This window comes from Mastigoproctus giganteus, chromosome 2, assembly GCF_048544385.1.
Source record: "Mastigoproctus giganteus isolate SK-2022 chromosome 2, ASM4854438v1, whole genome shotgun sequence".
NCBI classification, from domain to species: domain Eukaryota; kingdom Metazoa; phylum Arthropoda; class Arachnida; order Uropygi; family Thelyphonidae; genus Mastigoproctus; species Mastigoproctus giganteus.
Genome location: NC_143576.1, coordinates 6924811 through 6942438, shown reverse-complemented (window position 1 = coordinate 6942438; position 17628 = coordinate 6924811). Strand labels below are relative to the sequence as shown.

Sequence of the window (17628 nt, the reverse complement as noted above, 5' to 3'; positions counted from 1 at the left end):
TTAAATGCGTGTTGGAAAGCAGTTTGGCCATAATGTGTAAAAAGCAAAGATCCCATCATCCCTAATACGACCAAATTTCCCAACATCATTACAATGGCACACAAAATTGGTGGAGAAGGATTCGATGATCTATCGTTTGAAGATATTGATGAATTGTTAGCCGACAAAGCCCTAAGCGAAGATGAAATATTAGAGGTTGTCCTTGGGACCCCTTATCCCACAGAACGTAGTGATAATGAAGAAAATGAACCTGTTCTAAATGCAGATTTAATAAAAGAAGGTCTGGAACTGGCCAGAAAATTAGGTAATCATTTTGTCAAACATGACCCTAATGAAGAACGCGCTGGGAAGTTTCAACGTGAACTGAAGTTGTTGACAGCCTCTTACAGAGAATTATATAACGGCCTAACCAAAACACGAACACAACGATTAATAACTGAATTCGTTCGTAAAAACCGGTGAAACATCAGCACCAGAGGAGACTCGTGCTGATTTTGCTCAAGAGATCACAGAAAGAATTTCATAATAGAAGAAGAAGACCATGTCCACAACATTTCTAGTGATATTCCAGTCGTACGCAAATGTATGCGCCGTTTATTATCAGAAAGTGAAAATAAATAAAATCTTGTTATGTGTAAAACAGATTTTTTTTGTTCATGAAGAATTTTTTTCATTTAATATGCATACAAATTTACTTTAAAACATTTTCATTACATATTATTACATGTGTATTTTGTTGAAATAAAATAATAAGCTTAAAACGAATATTTTTATGTGTTTTTTTTTTAATTATTTTTACTGATTTTTTAGATCCGGAACCAATCGTCTTTCCTTCCATAAATACAATGTCTTTTTTTACACGATTTTTTTTTACACGTATTTTTCAGGAACGTATCTATCGTGTAAAAACAGAATTAGGTGTATTTGACAAGTACTCTCAAAATATTCCAAAATGAGCATTTGCAACCTTTATACAACAGTTTTGGTAAACACATCAATTGTGGCTGAAATGTTATCAGAAGCCCTCAATTTGCTTCAGTTTATCATTTTAAATGGAAAACAAAATGAAAAGTTCACCAGGTGCAAACTAATATTTAGTTGAACTGTTGGTGTCATTGATAGCATCAATTTCTGAAGATAATCAACTGATAGTTCTTGGTTCCAAACATGAATTATGTCTTCCTGAAGTTCACGAAGGGTCTTTGGTTTCTTTCTGGCAACTGCAGATTCCACATGATGCCAGAAGTTCTCTATAGGATTTAGGTCCAGGCTGTTTCCTGGCCAGCTAAGAGTTGTAATGGACCATTTTTTCACCTATAATAAATGTAACCACATTACCGTCAAACCTCTAATGCAGAAATGAAGCTAAAGTAACTACAGAAGTGCCTACTTACACTTTTCGCCCAATGAAAAGGAGCAGAGTCGTCCTGAAATATGCAGTTACTTGGCAGGTTGAAAGGTTGAAATGGTTTCTAATTGTTGGCAGCAGTTTGCCTTCCAATATAGCCAGGTATCCATTGGCCTTTTTTATTTTTTGTGTGAGGAGGGGGCTTCTTCTTAGGACGATGGGCTACAAGTCCATTTTTGAAGAGGTGTCTTCTGACTTTTACTACACTTGCTACCACTCCTGTATGTTCTTCCCACTCTCTTTTCAGCTCAGACGAAAAAGCTTTATGGTTTTTAACGCATAAGCGCTTCAAAACACAGTCCTGTTTTGCCATAGAGACTCATTTGCATCTGGTTCCTTTTTCCCTATCAGCAGAACCAGTATTCTTGAGTTTGGAAACAAATCTACTCACTGTCAACTGATTACAAGATGCTCTATAAGCAATATGATGGGAAGAACATTCTTCCTCACGTAAAGCAACAATAGCACTCTTTCTTCGTGGCATCAACTGCATGTAACTCGCCATCCTGACACAAACAAGGAATGGCTGCAACTCTTGCAGAGCGTGCATACATATATATAGCTGAAAGTAACAGCTGATGCAATATTATGTCAGTCTTATCTGATGCAGTCTGTAAGAAATATTGCCATATACTTATGTTATTTGGATGACAATTACAATTTTAAGGGGTGATGCACTTTCTTTGAACACCAGTGTATATATAAATTTATTTATAATAAAATTACAGTAATTAGATTGATGAAAAATCCTCATCTTAACAAATGCATAAACAGTGAAGCACAGGAAAAAAAGTTTTCCTTAAGTGTTTTCTTTTTCTCTTTAGAAGGCACTGTTGCAGAAAATCCTTGGAAAAGCCTCAGAAACCTTTAATGTGTTATTTGCTTCAATAACAGATCACTTTGAACTTTGCTTGACAAAGTGTCGAACATCATCACAAGTAAGTTTAGTTTGAACCGAGAATTAAACATACCCATTATTAACACTTTTTCCTCCGTCTGAGTCCAGTGTGCCATAAATTTTCAGCATTTTGGAATGTTGAAAAACATCGTTTTGACATCCTCAGAATTCAGAAAATTTGTAAATAATGGTTTAAAAGTAAAAGTTTGTTATTCATAGCTAAAATTAAATCCAAGTCGCAGTTGCAAATAGTTCTATCAGTCTGTCAGTATTAGCATTAGCATTAGCATTAGTAGAGGCATTTGATGCAAGAAAGCAAGCTTATGCAGCATCAGCCAAAAAAAAAAAAAAAAAAAAAAAAAAACCCCACTTCCACTTCACCCCTCTGTTCGTTCAAAATACCTGTCCAGCTGAGCCTTAAACTTATTTAGGCCATCAACCTCCACTACAAGGGATGGAAGTCTGTTCCACCAACCAACCACCTGCTGGCTAAAGGCAAATTTCCGCACATCTATCCTACATCTGTCTTTCCTCAATTTGAATTTATGCCCTCTCAGGTGATTATTCTGAGCTAGTGGAAGAATCCCATCAGCATTGAGCATGCTCAAACCATTCAAGGCTTTATACACCTCTATCAGATCACCTCGCTGGTGCCTAGTCTCCAGACACTGTAATTTGCAAAACTTAAGCCTTTCTTCGTAAGAGCACCCCTTTGTTCCATTCACTAATCTTGTTGCCCTTCTCTGTACTCATTCCAGCAGCTCTACATCCTTCTTGAAATGAGGCCTCCAGACCTGTATACAGTACTCTAGGTGTGGCCTGACCATTGTCTTATACAAGGGAATAATCACCTCCTTATCCCTGCTGGAAAAATTCCTGTATATCATTGACAATACTCCATGAGCTACTCTTGCAGCCTGTCTGCACTGCTCAGAGAACTTCATATCTGCCTGCACAACCACCCCCAAGTCCCTTTCATTCTCTACCACTGTCAGTGTAGTACCACAGAGTTGATACGTTGCTCTGGGGTTGCTGTTTCCCATGTGTAGTACTTTACATTTGTCAATGTTAAACTTCATTTGCCACCTCTCCAGATCCTAACCAGATCCTGTTGCAGCAGCATAGTGTCAGCCCCTCGACGTGGGCACCTGTACGTGGTGAGGGGACCTCCCAGTGATGCTGCTGGACTTCCAGACTAGCATCACTGGGATCCAACGCCCACAGCCTAGGTTCCGGGCTTACATCAATGGAATCCGGCGTGTTTGCCGTGCGCTGCGACCCGTGGAAATTCGGAAAGGGGGATCCTGGTGGTTGAGGGGCCCAGCTTCAATACACCACTTTGGCCCCTGCTTCGACAAGACGGGTGGTCCTGGAAGGCCCGGCTAGGACCAATCGGCTAGTAGGCTCGCCTGCGAGGGTCAACCGTGTCAATGCCACGCCCCTACCCTCATGGTCCCAGGGACAGGATTCAGGCTGGCGGCGGTGCGGGTATAGTGTCTGGGTAGCCCTGGCGTCCCACTCCCGAGCGCATTTATTGCATGCCGGGTAGTGGGCGACCCTTTGGGCTCCGTGGTGGGTGGGGAGCCCGGGCACTGAACAATTTAAATAACCTCATGAATCCTGATAAACGTATTCCTTCAGGGGCCCCAACCCGGTCCCTATCTGAAAATAACGACGGAGAGGCAGATAGCATTATTGCTACAAAGAGGCAGCGAACCGAACTACCATCAGGGCCTGTCCCAAGGTTCTTAATAATGCATTCCACCAATGAAACACCGATTGGTAAAATGTCGCCCTTTTTTATACAAAAAGGGTTGGATGGGTTAGCAGGTACACCCAAGTCAGTTAAGAGGCTCCGTTCTGGGGACCTCTTGATTGAAACAAAAAATGACGGGCAGTCTGAACATCTACTCCGAGTAACATCAATCGGAGGTATACCCGTAACAGTGACACCACACAGAACACTAAATTCATCGAGAGGTGTCATTTCGGAGTGGGACCTTCTCGACGTCACCGAGTAGGAAATCTGCTCCGAACTAAAACCACAGGGAGTTACTGCCGTCAAGAGAATCACTGCGCGAAGGGATGGGAAAATTGTTAAAACCAGGAGTGTTATCCTGACTTTTAACTCTCCCAAACCTCCTGATGAGATCAAAGCTGGATACATCAACTGTCCAGTACGTCCATACATTCCGAACCCTTTACGGTGTTTTAAATGTCAGAAGTATGGACATTCTCAAATGGCCTGCCGTGGAGTCCTTGCATGCGCCCGGTGCGGTGCAAAGGACCACGAAACAACAGCATGTTCAGCCACCAAACCCACCTGCATTAACTGTGAGGGAGAACATCCGGCCTATTCAAGGGCATGCCAGAGGTGGAAAGAAGAAAAAGAAATCGAACGGCTGAAGGCAGAGCTAAACATATCGTACCAGGAGGCAAGAAAAGCAGTGAAACCTCTTAACATCAAAAAACCTACCTACGCCCAGAAAGTAGCAGGGAGGTGTTCGATTGGGACTCAGACGGACATGTCCGTCCCCCCAAAAGAATCATTTACTCCCATTGCACGTTATCTTTTAAGCTCCCAAAAACCTACACAGAAGGACCAATCAGCTGCCACTCCTATATCAGTACCTCCTAATGCTCCACAAGTAACAAAAGCAAAAGAAAAGAATAAGAAAGGGGAAGTAACACCTAGTACCCAGGAAAACATGGATGTCGAGCAGAAGGAGGTACATGATGAGTCAGTTTTGGAACTCTTCGCGGAGGAAGAAATGGACACAGGACAGCGTCCATACTTCCCCAGGAAAGATAAATCCAAGACTGACAAAATGAAGCCCTCAGCACCTCGGAAGCCGCCTGATGGACCCACCAAGTCGAAATAATGGCTAAATTCCTACAGTGGAATTGTCGTGGATTCCGGCAAAATACTGACGACATCAAGGCACTCCTGCAAAAGCACAAACCAGTTTGCTTTTGCATACAGGAGACTTATTTAAAGGCAAATGATGACCCCACCATGCATAACATTACCATCATTCGTAAGGATAGAATTGTGGATGGTCCTGCCCACGGAGGAGTCGCAATCCTCGTCGGCAACCAGATCCCATTTCAGCCTTTGCAGCTTACAACTAGCATTGAAGCTGTAGCAATTCGCCTTACAGTGGGGTTCTTATTAACTGTTTGCTCTGTTTATTTGCCACCTGGGATTGATATCCCCCAGAAAGACCTTGATGATCTTATCATGCAATTGCCTTCCCCTTGTTTAATTCTTGGGGATTTCAATGGACATAACACTCTGTGGGGTAGTGCTGACATCAATGGAAGGGGACGAGTCATAGAGCATATGCTCACTGACAATGATCTCTCCCTCCTAAATGTGGGAAGAAACACCTTCTTCCACATGCCTACCCGTACTTTCTCTGCCATTGATCTTTCTATCTGCACCCCTTCTCTCCTTCCTTCACTTGCTTGGGAGGTAGAGGAGAACCCATATGGAAGCGATCACTTCCCCGTGATAATCACATTAACTAGCGGTAGACCGTGTCTTCCATTTAGTTTACCGCGGTGGAAGCTTGATCAGGCTGACTGGAATGCCTTTCAACATCTGGCAAATCTTGACATCGCTACAGTCAGTCAGGTGCCAATCAATGATGCAGTCATGTACGTCACAGAAACAATTGTCCAAGCAGCTGCAATTGCAATCCCAAAATCATCTAGCCGGTTCCCACTATTTCCGAAACCTTGGTGGAATTCCGAATGCACAGCAGCAAAAAAAGCACAAAACAAAGCGTGGGGGATATTCCGCCGATATCCCACCACTGAAAATTTAATATCATTCAAACGTGCACGTGCAAAAGCACGTTATGTACGACGTCAGAGCCAAAGGAAATCTTGGATTCGTTTTACATCTTCCATAACTCAGGCTGCTAGCTCAAAAGTAGTCTGGGATAAGATCCGGAAAATGAAGGGAAAATATCCACCATGCCCTTCTGTGATCCTCGAGCATAACGGATGTCCAATTGCAGATCGAACTGCAGTAGCAAATACTCTAGGGGAAACATTTGCAAAAATATCTGCAATAACATCTTTTCCCGCAGAGTTTTTGGCCCTGAAAGAGAAAAATGAGAAAAACCCCCTGAACTTCTATTCAAAAGGGCTTGAATCTTATAACAAGCCCTTTTCACAGGAGGAATTAAATGCTGCACTCTTTCTCACGCACGCAAGTGCTGTGGGGCCCGATGACATCCACTATGAAATGGTAAAACACCTCACACCACAATGTAAGGATCACCTGTTAATTCTGTTTAACAGAATTTTTCTTAATAAACAATTTCCAGATTCCTGGCGGAAGGCAATCGTTCTTCCCTTCCCAAAACCAGGAAAGGATCCTAGAAGTCCAAGTAACTACCGTCCTATTGCTCTGACAAGCTGTTTGTGCAAGATCCTGGAAAGAATGGTAAATTCTCGCCTGGTATGGTATTTAGAAACAAATGGTCTGCTTTCCAGGACACAGTGCGGCTTCCGAAGAAATAGATCCACTCTGGATCATTTAATCCGATTGGAAACGTCCATTCGTGATGCTTTTATTAAATCCGAGCATTTGGTAGCAGTTTTCTTTGATATTGAAAAAGCGTACGACACAGCCTGGCGATTTGGGATTTTAAAAGACCTCTATAACTTTGCTCTTAGAGGTAATCTTCCTCTTTTTATTAAAAACTTTCTTTCGAATCGCCAGTTTCAAATCCGTTTAGGATCCACCCTCTCTCGAGTTTTCTCTCAGGAAGAGGGAGTCCCACAAGGATCCGTTCTAAGTGTCACGCTTTTCGCAATCAAAATAAACTCTATCGCAGAACAACTTCCACCCACTGTAAACAATGCCCTCTATGTTGATGACTTTGCTATATTTTGTCATTCATGCAATATGAGGGTCATTGAAAGGCAACTGCAGAAAACCATTGACCATCTTACAGCTTGGTCTTTGGCTAATGGGTTCAGATTTTCATCACAGAAGACTGTTTGCGTACACTTTTGTCGCAAACGTAATCTTCATCCTGACCCAGAATTAAGGCTAGGGCAAAATAACATCCCAGTTGTAGCAGAATTCAAATTCCTTGGACTTATTTTCGACAAAAAGCTGACATTCTTACAACATATTCGTCAGCTGAGGACAAGATGTGTCAAAGGGCTTAACATCCTTCGTGCCCTTTCGTCAACCTCATGGGGCGCAGATCGTGCTACCCTTCTTCGTCTCTACCGGGCACTTGTCCGTCCGAAACTTGACTATGGGTCTCAGGTCTATGGTTCTGCTAGAGATAGTGCCCTTCGGTGGTTAGATCCAATCCACCATCAAGCCATCCGGACAGCCACTGGAGCATTTCGCACATCTCCTGTCCAAAGCCTTTACGTCGAAGCAAATGAACCATCTCTGTCTCTTCGACGTAAGCAGTTGTCCTTACAGTATGCATTCAAATTAAAATCCCTGCCCGATCATCCCACGTGGCCATCCGTTTTTCAGCCGCGTTGGGAAAATCTCTACAACACCCGTCGGACTGCCAACAAACCATTTGGTATTCGCATTCAAGGGCTGCTGAATGAGCTGAACTTGACGGTAGACAATGTTGCCCAGTCACCAAGGCAATTCTTTCCACCCTGGCATGCTCATTTTCCAACTTGCGACTTCTCCCTTAAGATCTGGGAGAAGGCTACTACACCGCCATCTGTCTACCAGCAACTCTTTGCAGTACATCGACAGCAGTATTCTGACTTTCTGCCAATCTATACAGATGGCTCAAAGTTAGAATGTCATGTGGGATCTGCTGTTGTGTTTCCTCACAAAACAATATCCTATAAAATCACACAAGAAACTAGCATTTATACTGCAGAGTTGCATGCAATACAAACAGCCCTAGATCACATTAAAAATTGCGACTACCATTGGTATATGATTTACTGCGATTCATCGAGCGTGTTACAGGCTCTGGTATCGGTGGGTTTTAACCCTCATCCGATCCTGTCCAGGATCCAGCAGATTCTTTTTTCTCTCAAGACATTAGAATTCGATATTCGCTTTTGCTGGATCCCAAGCCACATTGGGATCCGGGGAATGAATCGGCTGATGCTGCTGCTGCCAAATCAGCCATTTCCCTGGATAATCATTGCCTGTCAGTCCCCTATACAGACTACAGGCAAATAATACATTCTAAACTGCTTTCCCAATGGCAAGATTCTTGGCACGGACAGACCACAAATAAATTACATCAAATCAAGCCTGTAATTTCGCAATGGCAGTCCAGTCTACGCAGGGTCCGAAGAGAGGAAGTTGTTCTTGCTCGGCTCCGCATAGGTCATAGTCATCTAACTCATTCCTACTTGCTGAGGGCGGATGACCCACCTATGTGCGAGATGTGTAATGTTATTTTAACCGTTCGTCATATTTTAATAGAATGTCGTGTTTTTATAGAAGCCCGACGCTTGTATTTTACCGCTTTTAATAATTTGACTGAGCCATTTACACTCAGTCAGATTATAGGTGACAGACACAATACGTCTGACGTCTTTAATTTTTTACAATTTGTTAATTTTTATACAAAGCTCTAAGTTTTATGCTTTTACTATTATACCTTTTTAACACAAATGTTTGACGTGGTAGTCTCGGCTACCAAAATATTTAATAGCATTTTAAAATTTGACTTGGCGCATTATGGCCTTAGCTGCCAATGCGCCATAAAAAACCAAATCAAATCAAAATCAAATCAAGCATAGTGTCAGTAGTGTCCTTGACAACCCTGCCAACCTTTGTATCGTCTGCAAACTTGGACATTAAGCTTGATATACCATCATCAGTATCATTTATAAATACAGAAAACAATAATGGACCCAACACTGAGCCCTGAGGGACTCCACTAATAACATTAGTCCACGATGAGCAGTGTCCATTGATTACCACTCTCTGTCTTCTCCCCCTCAACCACCCCTTTATCCATAGCAGCAATTTGCCTCCAATGTCACACTGCTCCAATTTGTGTAGCAGTCTTCCATGTGCAACAGTATCAAAAGCCTTTACTTGTTAACAGAAGAGATTGCTTCTACAGGGATGGGATACACTTAAATAGAAAGGGTGCAAGAATATTTGCTGATGCTTATCGAGGCAGTGTTAGGTGGGTCGGAAAACTGCTAGCTTGGGGGGAGACAAAGACTAATGGATTAACAGTAGCCACTGGCAGAGGTGAAAGAGATTCTTGCACTGCTTCTATTGGAATGAGCAGAAGCCTGAAAAACAAGATGCAGGATATTTCAGAGACTGCTGGAAGTCATTGCGGTACAAGTAAACACATGGGTTGTGTTAGGGTAGCTAAGAATAGAAACAGGTGCATGTATACTTGCGTGTACACTAATGCTAGGAGTTTAGTAAATAAATTTGATGAATTTGAGGTATTACTCAAAACATCAAAGGCAGATATTGTTGGGATATCAGAGACGTGGTGTCACACAGATATAAGGAATGCAGAACTGGAATTTAGGGAGTACAACGTCTACAGAAAGGATAGACAGGATAGGAAGGGAGGAGGGGTTATGCTATTAGTTAAAAAACACATAAAATCCAAGGAAGTGAAGCCAGTTGACATCGCTGGACAGTGCAGTGTTGAGTCAGTTTGGTGTGACATAAGCATAGGTAAATCAAAATTGAGAGTAGGAGTGTGCTATAGGCCTAATGACTCTGATGAGTATAATAAGATACTGTACAGGGAAATAGAATGGGCCAGTAAATCAGAGAGTCTTATAATGGGGGATTTTAATTTCCCAGATATTGACTGGAATTTGTGGGTTGGTCACTCACACACTAGCAAGGCTTTTGTGGATTTATTGGATGATTGTTTTCTACACCAGTATGTTCGGGAGGCAACTAGAGGGAGTAATACTCTTGATCTGATTATCAGTAGTGATTCTTCATGCATTAGGAATCTGCAGATAAATGAACCACTGGATGGCAGTGATCACAGTGTGCTGAAGTGGGATTTACTCAAGGAGGTAACTACCATCAGAGGTAAAGGGAAGAGTTTTTGCTTTCGTAAAGGCGACTATGATGGTCTGAGACAGTATTTAAATTCTATACAGTGGGACCAACTGATGATGTTACCAACAGCAAATTCAAAATGGGAAGCATTCAAGGAACTAATCTTGGAAGCTACCAGGCTTTACATACCAACCAAGAAATATTGTTCAAGGTTCAGGCCTAAATGGTTGTCAGATGAACTAATGAGACATATGGCAGAGAAGAAAAATGCATGGGATACATACAAATTAATGGGTGACGTGGAAGCCTATGATAGATATAAGTTGGTCTGTAACCAAGTCACAAAGGAGATTAGGCAGGCAAAGGCAGATTATGAGAAATCCTTGGCAAAGGATGCAAAGAAAAACAGAAAAGAGTTCTTTACCTATTTAAACTCAAGAAGGAAAGGGATGAATCAGATTGGTCCACTGGCTGTTGATGGTTCAACAGTTGAGGATCCAGCTCAGGTGGCTAACAATCTAAACGAGTATTTTGCATCTACATTCACACATGAGGAGTTATTCAGGAAGGGGAATGTCATAGGTGAAGTAAACATTGGCAGTGAGCTAGATGATTTTCTAATAACTGAGAGGAAAGTGGAGGAGAAATTGTTGAGGATAAACATAAAAAAGGCACCCGGGGTGGATGGGATCTATCCAGTTATATTAAAGGAGGCAGCAAAGGAAGTAAGCAAACCCCTAGCCATAATTATGAGAGCTTCATTGGACTCAGGGGAGGTACCCATGGACTGGAGATGTGCAAATGTAACGCCAATTCACAAAGGAGGATCAAAGGCTGACACAAGTAATTATAGACCTGTTAGTTTAACTTCGGTTCCAGGAAAATTAATGGAGGCACTGGTTAAAGAAGCACTGCAGGATCATCTGGACTAGAATTCAGTTATAGCTCAGACACAGCATGGGTTTGTTAAGGGCAGGTCTTGTCTGACCAATTTGATTGGATACTATGATGTAGTCACAAAAGAACTGGATGCAGGGAATAACTTTGATATTATATATTTGGATCTTAGAAAGGCTTTTGATACTGTTGCGCATGGAAGACTGCTGCACAAATTGGAGAAGTGTGGCATTCGAGGCAAATTGCTGCTATGGATAAAGGGATGGTTGAGTGGCAGAAGACAGAGAGTGGTAATCAATGGACACTGCTCAACGTGGACTAATGTTATTAGTGGAGTTCCTCAGGGTTCAGTGTTGGGTCCATTGTTGTTTTCTGTATTTATAAATGATATTGATGATGGTGTATCAGGCTTAATGTCCAAGTTTGCAGACGATACAAAGGTTGGCAGGGTTGTTAAGGACACTACTGATACTATGCTGCTGCAACAGGATCTGGAAAGGTTGAGCAGATGGGCTGAGAGATGGCAAATGAAGTTTAACATTGACAAATGTAAAGTACTACATATGGGAAACAGTAACCCCAGATCAACGTATCAACTCTGTGGTACTACGCTGACAGTGGTAGAGAATGAAAAGGACCTGGGGGTAATTGTGCAGGCAGATATGAAGTTCTCTGAGCAGTGCAGACGAGCTGCAAGAGTAGCTCATTGTGTCTTGTCAATGATATACAGGAATTTTTCTAGCAGGGACAGGGATGTGATTATTCCCTTGTATAAGGCATTGGTCAGGCCACACCTTGAGTACTGTATACAGGTCTGGAGGCCTCATTTCAAGAAGGATGTAGAGCTGCTGGAACGAGTACAGAGAAGGGCAACAAGATTAGTGAATGGAACAAAGGGTTGCTCTTATGAAGAAAGGCTTAAGTTTTGCAAATTACAGAGCCTGGAGACTAGGCATCGCCGAGGTGATCTGATAGAGGTGTACAAGGCTTTGAATGGCTTGAGCATGCTCAATGCCGATGGGATTCTTCCTCTTGCTCAGAATAATCACCTGAGAGGGCATAAATTCAAATTGAGGAAGGACGGATGTCGGATAGATGTGCGGAAATTCGCCTTTAGCCAGCGGGCAGTTGGTTTGTGGAATAGACTTCCATCGCTTGTTGTTGAAGTTGATAGCCTAAACAAATTTAAGGCTCAGCTGGACAGGTATTTCGAACGAATTGAGGGGTGAAATGGGAGTAGTGGTTGTTTTTTTTTTTTTTTTTGGCTGATGCTGAATAAGCTTGCTTTCTTGCATCATATGCCTCTACTAATGCTAATGCTAATGCTTTCTAAGATCGAAGTATATAATATCAAAGCTATTCCCTGCATCCAGTTCTTTTGTGACTGGATGCAGGGAATTATTGTGCACATGCATTATGGCACAGTGCTTAGCTGTCTTTTGACATCAATGCCAAAAGAATAATGACCAAACAGGATGGTGTTCTTACCCCCCTACAAGGAACATTATTCTTATCTTCAGCACTCTAAATCTCTCTGCATAGGTGAAAGCCTTTCTTGTAAGATCTGTCCATATGTTCCAAATCCACTTTGATGTTTCAAATGCCAGAAGTATGGGCATTCCCACTCAGCATGTCAGGGTAAGGCTATTTGCTCTGTGGCTCATGATCATGTCCAGTGATTCTGACTTGGGGGGGGTTATCGTCAGGTGGCTTCGTATTACTAGAATTTGATGTACTCTTTGTTTTCGTTGCTGTCAGTGTCTCGCCATCCACGAGGAAAAATCTGGCTCATTGAGAAAGAGATATTTCGCGAGGAATTGTAATAGCAACCTGTATTAAACTCTTTAGTGTTTCTAACTGCATTGGCATATGATTTGGAACCCTCCAGCAATGAGAGCACAACAATACAAATGGCCCTCAGTCCCCAGCAGCTTTCACTCTCCCTCTTACGGCAGCGAGAGGATCAGAGTGGAAGCAGAGGGTGCTAAGAATCTCTGGGTACGACCAGGCTGCCATGCACTGAAATTGAACTTGGCCTGTTATAACGTATGATCACTCATCGGTGAAGACAGGATATTAGAGCTGGAAAAGGAATTAGAAAATGTGAATTGGAATATCATCGGTTTGGCTGAAACAAGAAGAATAAATGAATCACTTATAAGTTTATCAAGTGGAAATCTGCTGTACACCAATGGAAACAGTGAAAAGAGTGAAGGTGGAGTTGGGTTTCTGGTCCATAAAGATTTTAAAAACAACATTTTGGAATTCAAAAGTACATCACCAAGGGTGTCAAGACTAATACTCAAGATTTCTAAGAGGTACAAGCTAAAGATTGTAATGATTTATGCACCAACATCGAGCCATGATGATGAAGAGGTTGAAGACATGTACGCTGAAATTGAGAGTCTTCTAGATGAGCAGAAAACCCACTACACTATTATTATGGGGGACTTCAATGCTAAGGTTGGAAAAAGGCAAAACAGTGCAGAAAGAGGAACTATAGGAAATTTTGGAATTGGTGAAAGAAATAAAAGAGGTGAAAGACTTGTGGAATTTGCAGAATCTCAAGGAATGTCAGTAATGAACACTTTTTTCAAGAAAAGGGTGAACAGAAAGTGGACATGGAAGAGTCCAAATGGATTAACAACTAATGAAATCGACTTCATCCTCACTAACAGAAGATATATTGTGAATGATGTTACCGTCCTGAATAAGGTAAATGTTGGAAGTGATCACAGAATGGTAAGATGTACACTTGATATAGACATAGGAAAGGAAAGGAAAAAACTGACTCGAGTAAATAATACAAAGGTCTTTGAAATAACAGAGGAGGAGAAAAAGCAGTATGTACTGGAACTTAAAAACAAGTTTGAGCTTCTGCAGACTGCTCAGGACCAAGATATCGACGAGGAATATTACAACTTTCTGAAAGTGATAAAGCCCAAAAAACCTATAGGGAAACAGAAATCCAAAGAAGAAAAAATTAGTCAAGAAACACTTGTCATGATGAACCAAAGACGACAAATGAAGAGCAAGAAAAACACTGCCAGGGAGAAAATTGAGTATACTGAGTTATGCAAAGCCATTAGAAAGAGACTCAGAGAGGACATAAGAAGATTTAACACAAGAAAAGTAGAACAAGCATTAAGGGAAAACAAAGGATTTAAATCAGCAGCCATGAGCAGTAATACAGAAAGACAAATGATACTGAAACTGAAGAATAGCAATGGTGTACTTATAAACAGCAGAGAAGGCGTAATTCAAATAGCAGAAGACTACTATAGAGAATTATACAAGGAGCGAGGGAATGATGCCAGCAGTGGGGAAGATGGATTGCAAAGTAGCAACACATACGACATACCCGATATTCTTCCTGAAGAGGTAGAACATGCATTGAAGAAAATGAAGAATCGGAAAGCCCCGGGGGAAGATGAAGTTACTGTAGAGTTGTTAAAATTGGGAGGAAGAGACATAACACAAAAACTGGCAAGGCTGTTCACAAAGTGCATTAGAAAAGGTGTGATGCCTAAGCAGTGGAATAATGCAATCATAGTTTTGCTGCATAAGAAAGGAGATAAATCAGAAATTGGAAATTATAGACCAATTAGCTTGTTATCCCATATCTACAAGTTGTTCACAAGGGTCATTACTAACAGATTAGAAAGAATACTTGATGAGAATCAACCGAAAGAGCAAGCTGGCTTTAGGACAGGATTCTCAACTATGGATCACCTTCACGTAATATCACAGCTAATGGAGAAAGCAAATGAATATAAAACACCATTATGCCTGGCATTTGTGGATTATGAAAAGGCATTTGACTCCATACAGCATAAGGCAATGTTTCGGGCACTGGAAAGACAAGGCATAGATACTCCATATATTATGATTTTGAAGAAAATATATGAGAGTGCTACATCCTTTATTAGACTAGACAAAGACAGTAGCAAATTTAAAATCGAGAAAGGAGTTCGACAAGGAGACACAATATCTCCGAAGCTGTTTACTGCTGCCCTTGAGGAAGCTTTCAGAAGATTAGACTGGTCGCAGAAAGGAGTCAATGTGAACGGAGAGTACCTAAACCATTTACGATTTGCAGATGACATTGTGGTCATTAGCCACGATCCCAAAGAATTAGAGGAAAATCTTAATCAGTTATGCACAGTTAGTAAGGATTTTGGACTAAAGATGAATATGGCTAAAACAAAAGTAATGATGAACAAGTATGCCACGGAAAGAGAAATAATGATTGAAGGAGCAGTATTTGAAAAGGTGGGGTCATATACTTATCTGGGACAAGTTATTAGCTGTAATAATGATAAATGGCTGGAAGTCAAGAGAAGAATAAATTTTGAATGGATAGCATTCAGGAAACATAGTCACATACTGAAGAGCAATATCCCAGTTTGTCTGAAACGTAAAATAATGAATCAATGTATACTCCCCACCATGACTTATGGAAGTGAAACTTGGGCACTCACCAAAACAATGGAAGAGAAGCTGAGAACTACACAGCGAAGAATGGAACGAATTATATTGGGAATCAGACTGTTAGATAAGAAGAGAAACACATGGATTAGGCAGCAAACTCAAGTAAAGGACATTCTTATCAAAACTAAAGAACTAAAATGGTCTTGGGCAGGACACATAGCTCGAAGACATGATGACAGATGGACTAAGAAAATAACAGAATGGTACCCAAGAGGAGCTAGAAGAAAACCTGGAAGACAAAGGCGGAGATGGATAGATGAAATTCATGAGTTTTTGAGTAGTAAATGGATGGCCAGTGCTCAAAACAGAAGGAACTGAAAGTTGCTGGAGAGGCCTTCATCCTGCAGTGGATTGAAAATGGCTGATGATGATGATTTGGAAAGGTATCAGGTTTGATATCTGTTTGCATGCTTCCTGGTATGAGACATTTTCCTCCCCCTTGTACATTAGAATTTTCTTAGCATTTTCCCATGATTTAAGATTGGGAACATGGAAAACTGGTAAGAAAATTCTGAAGTACAATTCTAAAGTAAAATTATAAAGTGTGAATCCTTTTATACAAAATAAATGGATAAAATATGCAGTAGATTCTCGGTTTTCCGGGATAGATAGTAAAAAAAAAAAAAAAAAAAAATCCCGGATAATCGATTTCCTGGTTAATCCAAAAATAGAGTAAGTCCCCGACATACATAAGAGATACTTTTCAGGACTTCTTAAGTAAGTCAAGTTTTACGTAACTAGGGAATGACTAATAAAATATTGCTACTATATCCCTGATATGCCAAAATTACAAAAACCACATAATATACTTAGAAAAATGAAAAAAAATAGTTATATATTTTTAATTTAATTAGTTATATATTTTTATATATAACTAATATTAGTTATATATATAGAAAAATAGTTGTATATTTTTAATTAGCTCAATTAAAAACTATTTAGGAACAGCGGTGAAGTGGCCGGAGTGGCACATAAGAAAAGAACACATAAAAGGAAGAAAGAATGCATGTTATTGTACTGTAAAAACTGATATATATTTCTTAGCCTTGGTTATTACAGTTGACTTCGTTGGTGCTGATCAAGTTGTGTTCACCATTGGCACTGACAAATCTGAATTCTGCGTGATACTTGTTAATGTTTGGCCATTTTCATACATCCTTATTATTTTAATTTTCTGATCCAACTTGATCGCTTTCCTTTTCTTGATAAATTTACTAGTACCACTGTCACTTATTCTCTTAGTCAGCTCCATGATAATGGTCAAAATTAAATTTGCTGAAAAGAACTTCAAGGGCGAAAACTCACTATTACCACCCCACATAAGCTCGTATTTTACTAAAGCACATTTCTGGAGGTCACTACCATAAAACAATAAAAACAATTTGCATATCTCTAAATAGGCCTACAAGGCTGGGACAATTCATGTTGATGATTAAGCTTCACACCAGCCAGAAGATAAATAAATTCACTACTGTAACTTAAAACACTTTATTTACAATAAAATAAGTATAAAATAGATAAATATTTACAATAAAAATATAAATAACACTGATAAAATATACTAAAAATAGAAATTAAAAGCGATAAAATTTGCTGTAGCTTTCGGAGGCAGCAGTCTCCTTCCTCAGCAGCATATGTTTACTGTGTGGCACATCGTTAAATAGCAAATCCACGGCACATGTCACATGGTTCCATGGTTGGAATTTTACATTTGTGCACCGGGACCAGAAATGGCTCGGGAGTGCACTAGCTGAAACCATTCATCACGTCCAAGAACAACGGTTTCCAGGAGGGGGTGTAGACGTACACCCCTATCCCTATTAATAGTATTGCTAGCTGCCCCATACGTAAGTTCTCAAGCCACTTATGGTCCCAGAACCCTTGTGCATGATCTGTGGTCACATCATCCTCCGGGGAAAT

The 17628-nt window shown here is 40.8% G+C and overlaps 1 protein-coding gene across 1 annotated transcript in view; it reads left to right on the top strand.

Moving 5' to 3' along the window:
• Window positions 1–17628, top strand: part of LOC150089138 (SREBP regulating gene protein) — a 117796-nt gene that overhangs the window by 77877 nt on the left and 22291 nt on the right. Inside the window, exon 5 of the mRNA XM_090389438.1 lies at window positions 2233–2346. Coding sequence (XP_090245564.1) covers window positions 2233–2346 — 114 coding nt within the window. The remainder of the gene's footprint in view (window positions 1–2232; window positions 2347–17628) is intronic.